The sequence below is a fragment of the Chelonia mydas genome, chromosome 14 (assembly GCF_015237465.2).
Source record: "Chelonia mydas isolate rCheMyd1 chromosome 14, rCheMyd1.pri.v2, whole genome shotgun sequence".
Classification (NCBI taxonomy): Eukaryota; Metazoa; Chordata; order Testudines; family Cheloniidae; genus Chelonia; species Chelonia mydas.
This window is the reverse complement of record NC_051254.2, coordinates 7,526,014-7,542,445: the sequence shown is the minus strand read 5'-3', so window position 1 is coordinate 7,542,445 and position 16,432 is coordinate 7,526,014. Positions and strand designations below refer to the sequence as shown.

Below are 16,432 nucleotides of genomic sequence, written 5' to 3'. Positions count from 1 at the left end.
TACAAACTCAGCAAAAGTTAAAGTTATTTAGCAACCAAAACAGGATGCAGGATAGCAGCAGCATTTGGGAATGCCAGCCCAAGGGGTTAGTATTTATCAAACTAAAGTAAACAAAATTTCAGTCCAAGCCCTGTACAGCAGCTGCCAAGCATCTCTTTTTTGTATTTCTGTGCCTGAAGTGTCCTGATGATGTATTCATCCAATTCTTTGAGCCTCGCAGCTGTGGGACCCTTCTTGCCAGCTCTTGTGAAAGAGCTTTCCTCCAAAGCTTTTTATCTGATTCATTTTAAAGGCAACGTGTTACTGGGAGAAGAGGTATTAAAAATGTGAAATTTCAATAAAGCAAAAATATATATACCAAGCTCCAGAAGAAGTTATTTTGGGGTGAAAGAGAGACAAAAAGAATTCAAAATCCCATATGGCTTCAGTTGGTTAGTTTTGGAAAAAAAAAAAAACATTTGCTTCCAAGGACCAAATTGCCATTTTTATTTCAAGTCATTTTCTGGACCCATGACAATGGAAATGCTGACAAGCCGTTATTCATAATAGCACAAGTGGTACCACAATTATTATATACATTGAGAAACTATAACCAACAGTTGCCTTGGCATCCACAGAGCTGTTAACGGTGGGATGGAAATGCTTTCCTGAGCCACAGTATTTGACAAGTGCACTCACTAAAACAGTGATTATGAAAAAAACTTGACTTGAAACCTATTTTTGTGTATGTTCTACAATGAACAAATTCTGAAAACTTTAATAACCCATAAAAAAAACATTTTACAGCTTTGCTGTCCTCACATTTTGGAAAAGTGTTTTTTCAAATAAAAATCTGAACTGTGAGGATTTATTTACACGGTTGTATTGCAGCACCTCATCATGTCCAGGTCTTGTAAATAACTTTTAAACCTACATGGATCATAAAGTAGGATACTCTTTACTTTCTGATAATACACAAATGTAGTGTAAATGAGCTCCAGTGGGAATGAATATTGCCTAAAGATAATATTGAACAACATATAATCAATGTTTTTCTTGTTGTTGAATTAGATCTTAAAATGTTAATATCGGATTAATATCTGGAGCAGTGGTTCTTAATTCGCAGCCTTTTGGCTGCTTGCGGCCTAATCATCATACAGCTGCAGTTCATGCGACATCCTCAGGGCCATACAGGTAGCATATATATTGTGTGGAGTGACTAATCCCATATTCTTCATAGAAATATGGTTATGATATGAATATGGCATAACTAAGATATGTTTTATTCAAGATGGGTCATGTGAGATATCATTGGAAAGATTATGATTTACTGAACGTGATTATCCAGTTTGTATGCATTCATCATTTCTGTATCTGGAGTTAGGAATATTATCTATGTAACAACTGCAACTGCATATACACTTCCCACTTGGTGGGAAACGCCCACCAGAAAGTAAGCAATCAGCCTTGACAGGTCATTAGAAAAAGACAATGAGTCTTTAAAGATGTGGATTGTCCATCTTCTTGGAGTTCCTTCCTGTGGACATCGCAAATAAACCTGGTTTCATGGTTGCTTCAACACTGCATGGTCAGGTGATGATATCACCTGATGCAAAATACCGCCTTGGACACTGCTGGTACTTTTCCACTGGAAACAAAGGCTTCCTGCCTTATGTAAATTCTATTTAAGGCTGGGAGGCATAGCCATCTGAATTCTCCCTTCACTACCTTCCCACCCAAGAAGAAAGACTGCTAAAAGTACCTGAGAAGACAAAGGAACTAAGCTGATGGAAAGGCAAGGGCTGAGTCCAGATTGAGACACAGGAGTCTAGTCTGTAAAGAGAAATAACAGAACTCTAAGCTACAGAAACTCTGCATCCTCCCTAAGCCATTTTGTAACCTGTTCTTTAGTGAATCAAGCTTAGTTTGTGTGTTTTATTTGCTCAGTAATCTGCTATGTTTGCTATCCCTAGTAATCACTTAAAATTTACCTTTTATAGTTAATAAACTTATTTCTTGTTTCGACCACCCCCCCAGTTTGTGCAATTCATATCGGGGAGAGGGGGCAAGAAGCTGTGCATATCTCTCTCCACATTAAGGGAGAGACAGAATTTTTATGAGCTTGCACTGTGCAGACTTTTCTATACAGCGCAAGACATTATTATTTTGGGTTTAATCCCCAAAAGGAGTGTGCACTTGAGTGCTGGGCAATTTGCTAGCTGAATCTTCCTATAGAGAGCTGCTTGCAGACTCTATGTGATTCTACAGCTGGTGCATCCCTACCTGTGTGCGTGTGCTGCCAGAGGTCGGAGAGCCTGATTCAGCAAAACAGGGAGAGGGAGCCCAGGCTAGTGGAGCAGGTGGGCTCACTGAATCCCCAGTACATTAGGTGGCATCCCGGACTGTGGAGGGGGGTAAGGGGGGTGTGAGGGTCTAACCTGTCACAATATATATTGTGTGGATGCGGCACGCATAACACAAAGAGCTGCAAAATGTGATCCACAATGGTAAATAGGTTGAGAACCATTGATCTAGAGAGACTAAACATTTCAAGCAGATTTGTGAATTATAGAAATATAGGGCTGGAAGGGACTTCAAGAGGTCACCTACTCCCCCCCCCCCCCCCATTTTGTTTGTCTAACCTGTTCTTAAAGAATAGGGATTCCACAACTTCCTAGGTGATTCTATTCCAACATTTATGTCCTCTGTGTGATCACTGAGCCACATGGCAACTTCACGGATCACATTCTTCCGGGGCCTGTCCACACAGGCTGGCTCAAAAGCTCCCCACCAAACTTTTCTTGAGAGCATCTCTGACCATATTAGCTTCATGTGTGGACATAATCACCTAATCAATTCAACAGCCCTCTGAATCCTAATTCTCAAATTTACTCTAGTGCAAGCCCCAAGGTCGTTTTCATGGAGGGGAATAAGTAGGACATCAGGTGCTCTTGGAAAACCGCAGGCAGAATTGATTAAAAAATGGGAGGAGAGAGCATGAAAGCCAATTGGCCTGACCCGTCCATGGGAGGTGGAGGGCTAGAGTGTCAGGGACCCACAGCTGAACCTAGATCCTGTTCATTGCCTTCTGCTGCCTGAGCTAATGAACCCGTCCTCCTGGGCTGAAGGCTCGAACTGGCACAATCTCAAATCCTGCAGCAGATCCAGATGCCTGGCTGCTCAATAGCGTTCCACAACCACAGCTTCTCCGGTCCTGCCCTCAGCTCTCTTCTTGCTCTTAGCCCTTACTCCAGATCCCTGCTTCTTGTCCCTGGTTTCCTGCTCCTGTTCTGGCTGATACTCCGGCTCCAACCCCTGGCTCCCGGTTCCAGCTTGCTCCCTGGACTTGATGTTCATATTCTGACCACGGCTTTGACGCTTGGCTCCTGATTTCTGGCCCTCAGCTCTAGTTTGCTCCCTGGACTTGACATGTAGCTTGTGAACATTGCTCTGATCTCTGGCTCTCGCTCACCCTGACTTGATAACCTGGCTCCTGATGCTGCCATTAGGCCTGCCTAGCTGTTTCAATCACTACACCAGGCTCCCGCCCTGAACATGAGGCAAGCATGTCCACAGCCCAGTCATTACACGGAGAAGGAGAGGCCTGGTTCCTGCCTCACCAAGTATGCACTTCTGCCTTCCCCTCCCTTCTAGGCACTGTGTCTCATCCCTGCAGGTCTGACAAGGATGCTACTGACTTCAGTGGAGCCAGGATTTCATTTTAAATGTTATGGTGCCTCAGGCCTGTTCTGCTACATATGCTGGTTCCATCCTTCTGCTCATCTATTGGCTAGATAAATAATTATGAATCCCATTCAAAAAGATCCGCCGTTCTTAGAGGGAAAAGTCTATGATTCAACTGGACCAAACAGTGGTAAAAAACACAATTGCTCTCTTCAAGTCAGGCTTAATGACCCTCTCAGAGCATTTACTTTATGCCACTAAAACACCATGGATGTAGGGAGAATAAATACTTCCAGACTTCTTGTTATATAGGACCTTGCTTTTGGCTTTGACACAGAGTTAGCTCAGTGCACTTGCTGTTTTCTTCCTTAGTAGTTTGGGCGTTCAGTAGACCTTCTCTGGCAGCAACCACAGTCTATCCAATATTTACACAGTCCAGCAGGTCCTAGACTATCTGCTATCAATGTCTAAACAAATGTGACCAAAGACTCATTCTGAAAGCCAACGTAATTCAGCTTTACGGGGTACTATGCTTCGGGGAAAAGCCACCTTTTCCTTCCATGTTAGAATTTAAAATTTGAAAATTTTTTGAAAGATTTTTGTCAAATGCTGGTAAGTATCTTTGACACATGAAAAGCAGTTCTGAGACTTTCCGCTACACCCGAAGGCCTATTATTAGCTAATCCCACAAACAATAAGTAATGAGAGAACCAGAAAAGATTTGTTTTAGCTCTCCTGAGGAGCCAGAACCCAGTTGCTGCTTAGGTGAATGATCCAAAACTTCTACGCTTATAAAACTGGGACAGAAATCTTTTGAGATTTAGGTGCAGTAAAGTTTTTGAGATGTTTAACCACAATGCTGGTGCTTAACAAATAATTGGTTTTTGTGCCCAGTGCACATTCGATGCAAACTGCAAAACATTTTGTCTCAATTCTAATTTCAATCACATTATCAAGAATCCACAGGAGACTAAGGACATGCAGATGCAATATATTCCTGTATTCTAGACAATCGTCTGTCTAAGACCATTGTATTTCAATATAAGAGAATTTGAGGCAAGCATCCTTTTAAAAAAATTGCTCTATCAATACATGGCGTTGGTGAACCCAGACCGATAGCTGAGGTTAATGACTAGGCAAAGAACAACTGTGGCAGCAGCAAGCTCTTTGTTGCCAATGCTGCAAGCGCATCTGCTGCTCTTCAGAGTAACAACTCAATTAGGATAGTGAATGAGAAAATGCCAAAGAAGAAATTCTGAGCAATACGCACCGTTGACTTGGGGTGCTGTCTGAACAGAGTCCATTTTCTACTTTAAAAAATTATAATTATTTTTAAGAAAAACACTAAAGCAGTCTTTCAAAAGAACAAGCTACAACCCATCTACCTTGGATTTAAACAGAGTATTATTTCCTCAGTTTCTCCTGGGCTGCTAGATAATTTTGTATTGCAAATCAATAGTCTGTTTCGCCTCCCTAAAGAATCTCCCTGATAGAGTCTCTCTGTCCATTTAAAATATTTTTAGCTTGCCATTAAAAAGGATAGATACAAGATATGCACAGGAGAGCAGGCAACACAGATTTCTGTCCAGCACATTCCTAATTCTTACCAAATTGCATTGTGTTATACACAGTGAATATTTTTTTTTTGATATCTTTATACACCTGTGTAGATAAACTGTTCCTCTTCATTGAGATGTGTATACACTGCAGTAACAAACAAATCTTTAAAATCTGTGACAAGTTGGGTGAGGTCATCTCTTTTGGCCCAACTTCTCTTGATGAAAGAGACGAGCTTTCAAGCTACACAGAGGAGCTCTTCTGCAGAGCTCTTCTTGCCCCTTTCACCAACAGAAGTTGATCCAATAAAAGATTTTTCTTCACCCACCTTATCTCTCTAATAGCCTGTGACCAACACGGTCACAACAACACTGCAAACAAATAATCATGTGCACCTCTGACCTTGGAATCTCACTGAAGCTGTCAGTTCTGCTAGTCAGATCTAAATACATTAATACCTCCTGCCTTAAAACAACTTCTATTTTTTTCCTCTTGGAAACTTTTCTTAAAACAGACACTTGAAAACTACAAATATTGTATCTTCAATACTCAGGGAATAAATGATTGAATCTGCTCCGTTTCTTCAACATGATGATGGCATGTGAAAAGAACGAGCAGCACTTTAGAAACTACAATCATTTTACCCTCTTTGAAACTTTGAAGAGACATTTATAATACAAAAAGCTAACAAAGAATTTGATTCTGCTACACTGGAGTTAATGGAAGTTTTGTTATTGATTTAAAAGGAAGCAGGATCAGACCCACAATGCATAAAAAGATGAAAATATTAACTAATGTCTATAGGTCATGGCTAATTGGTGAGTTGGCAAGATTCTGAAACTGATCTTCTGCACTCTCTTTAAATTCAAGCGTCTTTCCTTCTAGTCAAAGTACCATGAGAGGTTAAAATGAATAAATCTAAAGTAGTTTCAGATACCAGCTTCCAGGCGGGATACTAAAACAAGTTACTGTAAAATAAAACTACTTGTTGTCAATATATTGCTCACTGTTCAGTATTTGAAAAGTCTTCAAAATCGCCTTAGTTTCCAATTACAATCCTATACTTTGAACCCTGTTATAACTATTTCAGGACATCTAACTAATGCTGAATGACAACTTCACTCTGGTAGCCTAATTCAACATAACTGTTAAGCATATGCCTAGCAAAGCAGTTGCTTAAAGGCATCCCTATTCAGCAAAGTAATTAAGCATGTGCTGAAGTCCCACTGAAGTCAGTGGGATTTACACATGTGTTTTAAGTGCTTTGTTGAAATAATTTTTGTAGTGCAGCTTTAAAGTTAGGTATTTAAGCATGTGCCTTTCTGATTAATGGCCTAAATTAATACAAATATTCAATTTCTTCAGCGTTATGATTTTCAAATCAATTCCTCCTGATGGTACAGTTAAAATTAGACACCCTGCCACATCGTTTAAGAAATGCCTTCACTATTTAGTGAAAGTAACATGCCCGAAATAACAGCACCTTGGAGAAGTTTACTCCTCCTCCATCAGTGGGACGCAAGTGGAAAAAGTTAGCTACACTTAGTCATCACGTGGGTGCTATTCTGATCTTCTGTAGCTATATGTTATCCTTCTCTTTCCTTCCTTTCCAGTGTCTTTTACAAGATGGAATAGAATACTGCCTAAGATATTCTGGTGTCAAAATGATGAAGAAATATAGGTAGGTAGGTATGGGAAAAATCTTGATGGTCCTGTAAAAGTCTTGAAAATTCAGAAATGTGGTTTCCTTTATAATCAGACAGCCTGACAAGAAAACCCAGACCGTGTGTTCTAAATTATTCTGAAAAATAAGAAAAAGTGAACAACTGAAGGCAATATTCTTTATCATTTCATGTATTTTTGGTAGACTGCACAGCCTGGCATTTAAAGGGGTCAAGACTGATGTTCAATACCTACATACGATGAGAGCAACAACTGATACTTCACTACAGCCAGGAAACAAAGAGAAAAATGGAGACATCCTCATATCCCTAGAGCTCTGCTCTGGCCTCAGAACTGAAATTAATTCCCCATCACAACATCACAATAGAGCAATAATGAAGGGACCAGCACTGTCATCTTAAAACCCAAAAGATCACAAAGTTCATATTCTGAAGGCCAATTTTTCCACTGCCTGTTTTAACTGTAAATGTTTCTTATACGTTTGCTTTACAGATCCCGCCACTGGAGGAGTCTTGGTCATTTGGGTTGAAATCCTGAAGTCAGTGGCAAAATACCCATTGACTTCAATGGGGCCAGGATTTAATCCCTGCTTATTACTGGAAGCACTTCCCCAATGACGTCACATTTCATTATTTCTATTGTTTTCAAGTAACACTGTAAATTTAATTAGCGGGGTCTGACATCTGTTTTTATTAGTGTATGGGACTGTCTGGAAAATGAGGGCATGACAATTTATTTGGGTTTTAGATATATTTTACATATTGGTTCAACACAATCTTTACCACCCGTGAGACAGAGGAGAACAAGGCTCAACTATACCATCCCCTATCTCCTCCTCCTTTCCTACTCTCCACACCATGAGCTCTTTTAGTGTAAATACATTTTAATCTGAACTGCACATAGTATTCTGGAAGTAAGAATACAAATAATTTACTTTAAATACGAATGAACTGTAACATTTGTCACCATCCTGTAAACACTTCGGGACACTGCTAGTCACTCCCTAGATAAAATATAAAAATGATCAACAGAGCAAGGAATGTGTATTTGATGTTTGTTAATGTCTCGGTAACTAAAGGCCAAATTCCATTCTCTGATATGGATGAGGAAGCTTTACTGAAGTTAACACAAGGAATATGTGCCTACTTGAGGGCACACTTTAGCCCCAAACTTGGAAAAACAAAACAAAAAAAATTACACCCCTGCGTGAGGCATAACTTCAGTATACTCCCAACAATCCAGAGCCAAAAAAGAAAGCAAATGAAGCACTATAAATGTCTAAGAAAATATTTTCAATAAAACACACCACCTCTCTTTCCCCAGAACGTCATTTTATAATATTTATATTTTGCCTGGAAGAGTATTTGAGACCAAATCCAAATGGCCTTTGTGTGAACTATAGGGCATAACATTTTAGCTGGTGGAGAAAGCTAAGCAGTCTCTTGCCTTTTTTTCTTTTTTTTCTTTCTTTTTGAGTAACTGAGGCCCTACTTTTCAGAAAGTTTTAGGTTACTGCTGGTTACCTGAAAAATTGATTTCACAAAGATTTTAAAGTTAATATTCCTGAGTTTTAATTTAGAGCCACTATTATTTCTTTGAATCATGCGTGTATCTATTATAAACAAACCTGCTCTTTTAAATAATAATTAACATAGCATTTCTTAGACTAAAGTACATATTGAATGAAATCCTGGCCTTACTGACATTAATGGGTTTTTTTGTTATTTACTTCAATGAGCCTAGATTTCACTCACTGCACATAAACAGGCTACAAATAATGCTGAACACATAACTTATGTTAGTTATTCCAAAGCCCAGGAAAGTTCAAATTAAACCCTTCTATTGTCACCAATTCCCAGAACACTTTTTTTTTTTCTTTTTTTACCTGTGACTTGCAGTTTGTCACCACTGACTTCAACTTTCAGATAAATCCTTCCTCTCTTCTCTGTGTGATCCATTCCACACAGACTTGGGACGTTTATTACACACTGTTTGTGAACATTCATATCGCAAGCTGTGGATCAGGAAAGAAAAGGTTCAGAAAATGATGGTATGTATGAAAGTCAATATATTTATGCTAAATACATATGGTAAACATGAACGGTAACATTATTCTATCACATCCGATTAACTGGTTGTTTGTTTGTTTTTTTACTGACGAAAATGCAATGGCTCTCCTTATAAATATCATTAAAAAACACTGAAGTATTAACCACAAAAAAAGGCTCAGCTTCAGTCACCTAAAAGTGTGACCTTATTAACGGAGTGTAAAAGAGACAAAATGAAGAGTCCATGGAACAAAGACTTGATCCAAAATATTACAACATTTGCTATAAATTACTGTAACCAATACAGAAATTGACAGTTTGCTTACAGATGAAATACAAAACTGTAAATATTACTGTGCTAATTTCCATAATACTGGCATGGGGGGTGGGAGACAAAATGAGAGAAAAGGCTGATCATGCAGATGTGACAACAGAAGAGATGTCAAGATTTGGACATGACCTGGATATGTGATCTAGAGAGAAGGCAGTGGAAAATCATACCCATGTTACCTACCTAGGTGACAGGTTAATGGTGCAGATGCCATCAATGGCAAAGAAAAGGGTGAGTGGAAGGTTTGGGATGGAAGATAAGGAATTAAAATATTAATCATGTTAAACTTAAATTATGATGAGAAATCTAGCAACAGATGTTAGAGACACAAACTGAGATGCAGGATTTAAGGTGAGAGAGTCCATGCCCCACCCCTGCCACCACAGTAAATATTCCAGGAACAGTGAGAGAGATGAAAACAAGAAAGTCAAGGGAGAACAAGATTTCAAGGAGATGGTGACAGGTCATATCATCAGCACACAAGAGATCAAGGAATATGAGGATGGACTAGATAGGGTGTAATATGTGGCCATGAAGAGGTCATTATGAACGTTGACTTCAAGTGGAGCAGGAGGTAGCGAGTTTGGAAGGGAAGTGGGATGACACTGGAGGAGAGCAAATCAAGGCAATGGTTGTAGGAAGTGCATTTGAGGAGTCTGGAGGTGGGACAATAGGGAGAATGGCCAGACCAAAGCATGGCTCTGTTGTGACAGTACAAATAATATTTAGGCATTTTAAGCCATCTTTTGTTTTTCTGCCACCCTTTTACATGCCAACAGATGATTCCTTTGCCTATCTTTTGGGGTACACATTCCATATGAATTATGGTTGTTGCAGGGGTGACTATGAAATATGGGACCTTAGCTAACAGCTGGGCTGAACCGACGTCTCCACAAAGGATTCATCCCTTCCACCCCAAGTAGAACAATCTTCAGAACTGCGATGGCAAATACATTTTAGCCACATCAAACTTGATAGATTGCTTTTTCAGTAACCAAGATGGATTGCATTAGCATATTTTTACAGCATTTTTCCCACTGGAGGAGGTTTGGCTGATTTATATTGTTTTACTAAGAGAGTCTTCAGTAATGAAATATTCATTTGAAATATACAGTACTGTAATTAACTGTAATTGAAACAATATTTTTCCAGACAAAGGAAAGAGGACGCTTGATGCCTAATGGTTTCCCTTATTATCTAAAAGGCCATTTTAATAACATTAGAAAAACTTACTTACTGTCACATTTCATCCCTTGATGTAGAAGTCCATACAGCAATGACCCACAATGGTCACAGAATGTCGGGCTTCCATATGTGTGGATTTTAAACTTATGTTTGCTTCTGGGATCCTAAAGAGGAAGCAGAAATAGGTTCTTAAGTAATGTCTAATAAAACTGCAAGCCAAATTTCATATATTACTGTAAATGTTGAATACATTAGCGCGCCACAGTTTATGTAGCAGAAAAGCACACAATATGTATTGTAGAATACAGCAAATTCACAAGGTACGTGCTAGCTGAGTGAACCTAGGGTTGGTACAGCTATCAATCTGCAATTAAAATACACATTGACAGGAGCAGGATTGCATACTAAACAACAACAGGATTCAGCCTTCAGTGAACATGGCATATACTAGATATCTTTATTCACAAGTTGTGACGGATTACATGTAATAGCAGTCATTGCTTCTAAATAAAGATATATGATATTTGGAAAAAAACATGTTTTGGAAGTTTGTTCTGACACTCAGGCTTTAATCTGAACATGGAAAAAACTACTGTAAAATCAGGATATCAAAGATGATGTTCAAATATTGTAAATCTGTTTGATTATAAAGCAAAATTAGCTCATTTTAACTTGACATGCTAAATATTTTACTCAGACTGAAATTCCAACTAAGAAATGTATAGTGACGAGACATCTTAATGCCACTGGCCACGGAAAAGATTTCTAATTTAGGATCAGTAAAATCATTTAAATCAAACAAATACAGTATGATAACTTCAAACAGGGTTGCCAACTTTCTAACCATAGAAAACCAAATACCCTTGCACTGCCCCCTTCCCCAAGGCCCTGCCCCCACTCATGCCATCCCCCTTCCCTCCGCCACCTTTACTCACTTTCACCCGGCTGTGGCAGCGGGCTGCGGTGCAGGAGGGGGTGAGGGCTCTGGCTAGGGGTGTGGGCTATGGGGTGGAGTCAGGGATGAGGGATTTGGGGTTCAGGAGGGGGCTGGGGCTGAGGGGTTCAGAGTGAGAGAGAGGGCTCTGTGCTGGGGCAGGCGGTTGGAGTGTGGAAGGGGGTGAGGGTTCTGGCTGGGGGTGCAGGCTATGGGGTGGGGCCAGGGATGAGGGGTTTGGGGTGTAGGAGGGGGCTCCAGGCTGAGCGGTGGGGCCAAGGGGTTCAGAGTGTGGGAGCGGACACCAGGCTCAGTCAGGGGGTTGGGGTGTGGGAGGGGTACGGGATCTCAGCTGGTGATGTGGGCTCCAGGGTAGGGCCAGAAATGAGGGGTTCAGGGTGCTCCAGGCTGGGGCAGAGGGTTAGAAGTGGATCAGATGAAAAATGACTATGATTTTGAATCTGAAATTAATTACATCACTCTTTCTTTCTTTCTTTCTGCTAATTCTCTGACTAACTCCATGGAGAAAGGGATTATGCAATTTTAGCTCCTTCTAGCATTATTACAACTTTATGAATACCTAATTGTCATACAAGGACTCCTTTAACACAGCAAATAGCTACATCTTAATCTAAATGCCACCCTCAACAGGTAGGTGTAGTTGATTAGGCCACTGCCAAATGGGGAGATCCCCAGCTGTAGAGAAGGAGGTACTCGATGACAGGCACCAGGTAGCTCATCCTTCCCCCACCCCGAACCCTCCAACATCTACAAAAAGTTTCTGTGTACATTTTAAATTAATACCAATTGTCATATTATTTTACATTTAGAGTATTACTATACAATCAGCAAAAATAAAGTAACATGTCAACTTAAATCAAGCTTGCCAGTAAAGGTCATTTCCGCTTTTCAGATAATACTTGAGACGATTCATAAGAAGAATAAAACACATGAACTGAGATTTCAAGTTGACAGTATATTACATTGTCTGTTTATTTCTCAGCTTGAAATATGTTATGAAAGGAAATGCTGTACAATATTTATTTCATGAACGCTGTCAGTCTAAATTGAACTACACTCAAAATTTTCCAGAGAACATCTGTTTGTTGTTTATTAAAGATATAGTCAATGGGATCTTGTAGTATGGGGTCATGGGAATGTGACTTTTCAGAAAGGTTATCTGAAGAATAGAATATCACAGCTCCTCTGGAGGAGAAGGAGTGCACAGTAATATCGAAACCATTTAAAACAAAGTTTTAATGCTAACTCTTCATTCTATTTTTAATTAGGAAGGAGCAGGGGTAAATGCTGCCTTAATTTATAATTATATATAAACATTATTTTCCTAACCACTGTTGCTGTTGTTAAGTAAATCTGTTGCTAAGACTAACACTGGAGAGGGACTTTTTTAAAAACTTGTGTTAAACATCTGCCATAAATGACATTTATGATCGACAGTTTATAAAACTGTAAGTATAAGGGAAAAGCAAATACAGGAAACGATCATTGTGAATGCTTAATCAATAATCTGCTGTACCTGTAATATTACACTAAGACTGTAAAACAATTGTCAAATAGTTGTCATAGCATAGAAATACTTGTACAATATACTTTATCTGTGATGTATATTGCCTCCGGCTGGTACATGAGAATTGAAGTCATCACCTGTCAAGTATTTACAATTATCCTTATACTTATTGTCTGACATTGTTGATTCTACTTCCAAGTCTCTTTAAAACAGGTCAATAAATTGTTTGTTGAATTTAGCTTTTAGTTTGCAAACGTGGAAGTCATGTGTTGTTTGACTTTACACAGTTTCATTTTATCTAAAAAGAAAAGGAGGACTTGTGGCACCTTAGAGACTAACAAATTTATTTGAGCATAAGCTTTCGTGAGCTACAACTCACTTCATCGGATGCATGCAGTGGAAGTGAGCTGTAGCTCACGAAAGCTTATGCTCAAATAAATTTGTTAGTCTCTAAGGTGCCACAAGTCCTCCTGTTCTTTTGGCGGATACAGACTAACACGGCTGATACTCTGAAACCTGTCATTTTATATAGTTAACACCATTATTTTACCCAATTTCATTGTATTTTTATAGTGGTATAATATGCTTTAAGCACTCCTGATTTATGTATAAAATAATTAACAACATAAATGACAAAATACAAATAATAAAAATACAGTGTTGGGCTCATTATATACATGTTATAATTGTGCAATACCTTTTTACTTTTTTGTTTTTGTTTTATTTGTTAAATTACTATTCAAACATTTGGGCAAAGCAGGATTATGCCATAGAAACAAATCATGTGGCTGCCTTGGTTATCATCAGTTGATTCAATACCGTGTGCCATAACGAGAAAGCTTATTTAACCATACAGAGCACCTTTTTTACCCATTTTGATTATGCATACCTGAGTTTAATAGTGGGACACCAGAGACTGCTCCATTACCAGATAGCTCCATTAAACTGGATAGCCCTGATCCTACAACTCTGATACATGTGCTTAACATGACTATCATGAGTACTCCCATTCAAAGTAATCACTAAGTATGTGTAGAACCATTTACACGATCAGCGCCTAACTGTATAGCCTAATAGTCTCTCATATTACAAAAGCCTAGACCACTCTTGTCATAAAGCAGCATAACAATGAGCCGTCCATGGGACTACCACTTGCTTAATCTCACCGAATATCAATGAGTAAAACGTTTTATGAAACTTCCGAAAGATCAAATCTTTAAGCCAATAGCATGCAAACTTGGGGGCAAGTTCTGTCCTCAGCTATCTCCAGAAAACAACTATTGACTTAAACAGAATTATGTATATGCACGAGGGTAGAATTTGGCGCTCACCTCTTGCCAGTAAAATGCTACAGAAATAAATTAACTGGGATAGAATATTATATGACTTACACTGGCTTTCACAAATACTTACAAGGCACTCCGTTATCTACACAAATATATTTTAAATATAAACATCGTTCAACTTTTTACATTCCATTTTATAGTAGTTTCCTGCCCAACTTAAGAAACTGCCTGTACTGTTATGTTTAAAACAACACACACAGCATGACTTCGATCTTCTGAGCAGCAGTACATTTGTTCCGACCATTTTATTCTACACATTCACACTCGCAAGAAAAGACTCCTTCTTGGCTGAATGTGAATGCAGAGAAAGAAATATCAAAAACCCTGCTGAAATGGAAATTCTCCCTTCATATGAAATCCATTTTAAACATTTTCCAGTTGCTTGACTGACAGCAAACACAAAAACCTCAGGAACTTTTAAGGCTAGAAAATGACAGGAGCCATTTTCCCCCAGTCTAACTCTCTCTTTTTTGAATCCTGTGTTTTTTTGGCTGGGCAACAAGTCCTGAAAGATTCATGTTGCCACGGTAAAATATCTTTTCCATTCTGGGCTGGCATTTGGAGATCTAGCTCACTAGATCTGCAGGGAATGTTGCTGTATGTGTGTGTCTAATCTTATACTACACTACAGGACTTCCAACTGTCTGTGCAGCAGTGGCAGCATGAAATATGGAACGGTACAAGCACACCTATAAAGCCACGATTTCAAGGCAAATACATTACCCAGACCACTGCCTAAGACAAGGTCTGATTATATTCACTAAACAAGGAAAAGGGGTATGCACATGTGTGTTAAAAAAAAGGACCCAAGATAAAATCATTCAGAAGATAGAGCCTTTTATGATCATCTCTTCCACATATTCTAAAACAGTATCTGAGAATTCACGTGAGAGCACTTCAGTCATTACTTTGTTTCCTAATTGCATGGGTATAGCAAATAAAATGTGAAATTCCATAAAACAACCTTTGAAAAATAGGTTCCACAACACGACATGGATGTAGCGAATTTGAAGTAAACATGAAAATGCATAAAAAGGGTACAATCTATGTAGCTTAATGCATCGTATTGACAGAACACTACATATTTACCAATACATACAGTAGGTAGTTCACTGATGTAATGACTTTTGTAGTATTACAACAGTAACATTCTTCTATGAATGAATTGTGCTTGAACTATTTCCCTAAGGCACTGAACAGAAACATCCTTTCCGTTAACTATCCACCTGTTGTCTTCAACAATGTGAATGCTGCACTTCCCATTAACATTTGGGCTCCCACATATCACTCTTATAGTATCCAGGAAGTAAAGCGATCACAGGATCTTGTTCTAATCTCACATCCTGTTATATTTTAAGGAGGAGTCCAGTGTCTGGTAGTATATGGCACTGTGTTTATTGTTTAATGGCAGCAGGAGGAGGAGGAGGAAAGCTTCTATATCTATCTTTGCACATGAGGCTCCAGACTGTGCCTGTAATCCAGCTATTAAAAAGGTGCTCTAGTGGCAGAAGAAAATGAAAAACCACAAGGGAATATCCTCAAGCACTAGAAGAACCTATTAAGAATTCCCTCACACTAAATCCACCAAATCCTAGGAATTCCTATTAATGCTAAAGACACAGGAGCTGCCCGAGTGTGTACCATGTGAAGTGCATATTATTTATTAAAAGCTGCTCTTTTAACTTACTTAGGGCATGATCCTGCAAGTTCCTGCAGTCTGGATTCATACTAATGGGTGCCAGATTTGTATAATTTTTGATGGTGCCTAGAATTGGTCCAAGCAGAGCCATCCCATCCATAAGACGGATCAGGGCAATCACCCTGGGCCCCGCGCTCTGGGGGGCCCCATGCTTCAGGGGGATGCAGGGTCCAGGCAGAGCCATCCCGGCCATAGGATGGACGGAGGCAACTGCCCCGGGCGCCACGCTTTGGGGGGCCCCGCGCTTCAGGGAGACGCGGGGTCCAGGGTGGCTTGGCGCATTAGTGGGGGGCCTAGCACCGAGCAACCTGGCCCCAGCCCACCCATGCTGTGAAAAACAAGCTAAGCGTAAGTAAAAAAAATAAGGAATGTTTGTCTAGATTTACAATATTTTAAGGATTATGAATCCCGTGACATTTAGAAAGCGCAAAGAATACATTTATATTTACTTGGAAACA

General features: G+C 39.4%; 1 protein-coding gene across 3 annotated transcripts in view; it reads right to left on the bottom strand.

Annotated features, from left to right (window-relative positions):
* The window catches only part of PRKCA (protein kinase C alpha), a 315,613-nt gene that overhangs the window by 93,849 nt on the left and 205,332 nt on the right, over positions 1 to 16,432 (bottom strand). For all 3 annotated transcript variants that reach the window (XM_037914357.2, XM_037914354.2, XM_037914355.2), the window contains 2 exons: positions 10,520 to 10,631; positions 8,789 to 8,917 (listed from right to left, as the gene is read on the bottom strand). In XM_037914357.2, coding sequence (XP_037770285.1) covers positions 8,789 to 8,917; positions 10,520 to 10,631 — 241 coding nt within the window. The remainder of the gene's footprint in view (positions 1 to 8,788; positions 8,918 to 10,519; positions 10,632 to 16,432) is intronic.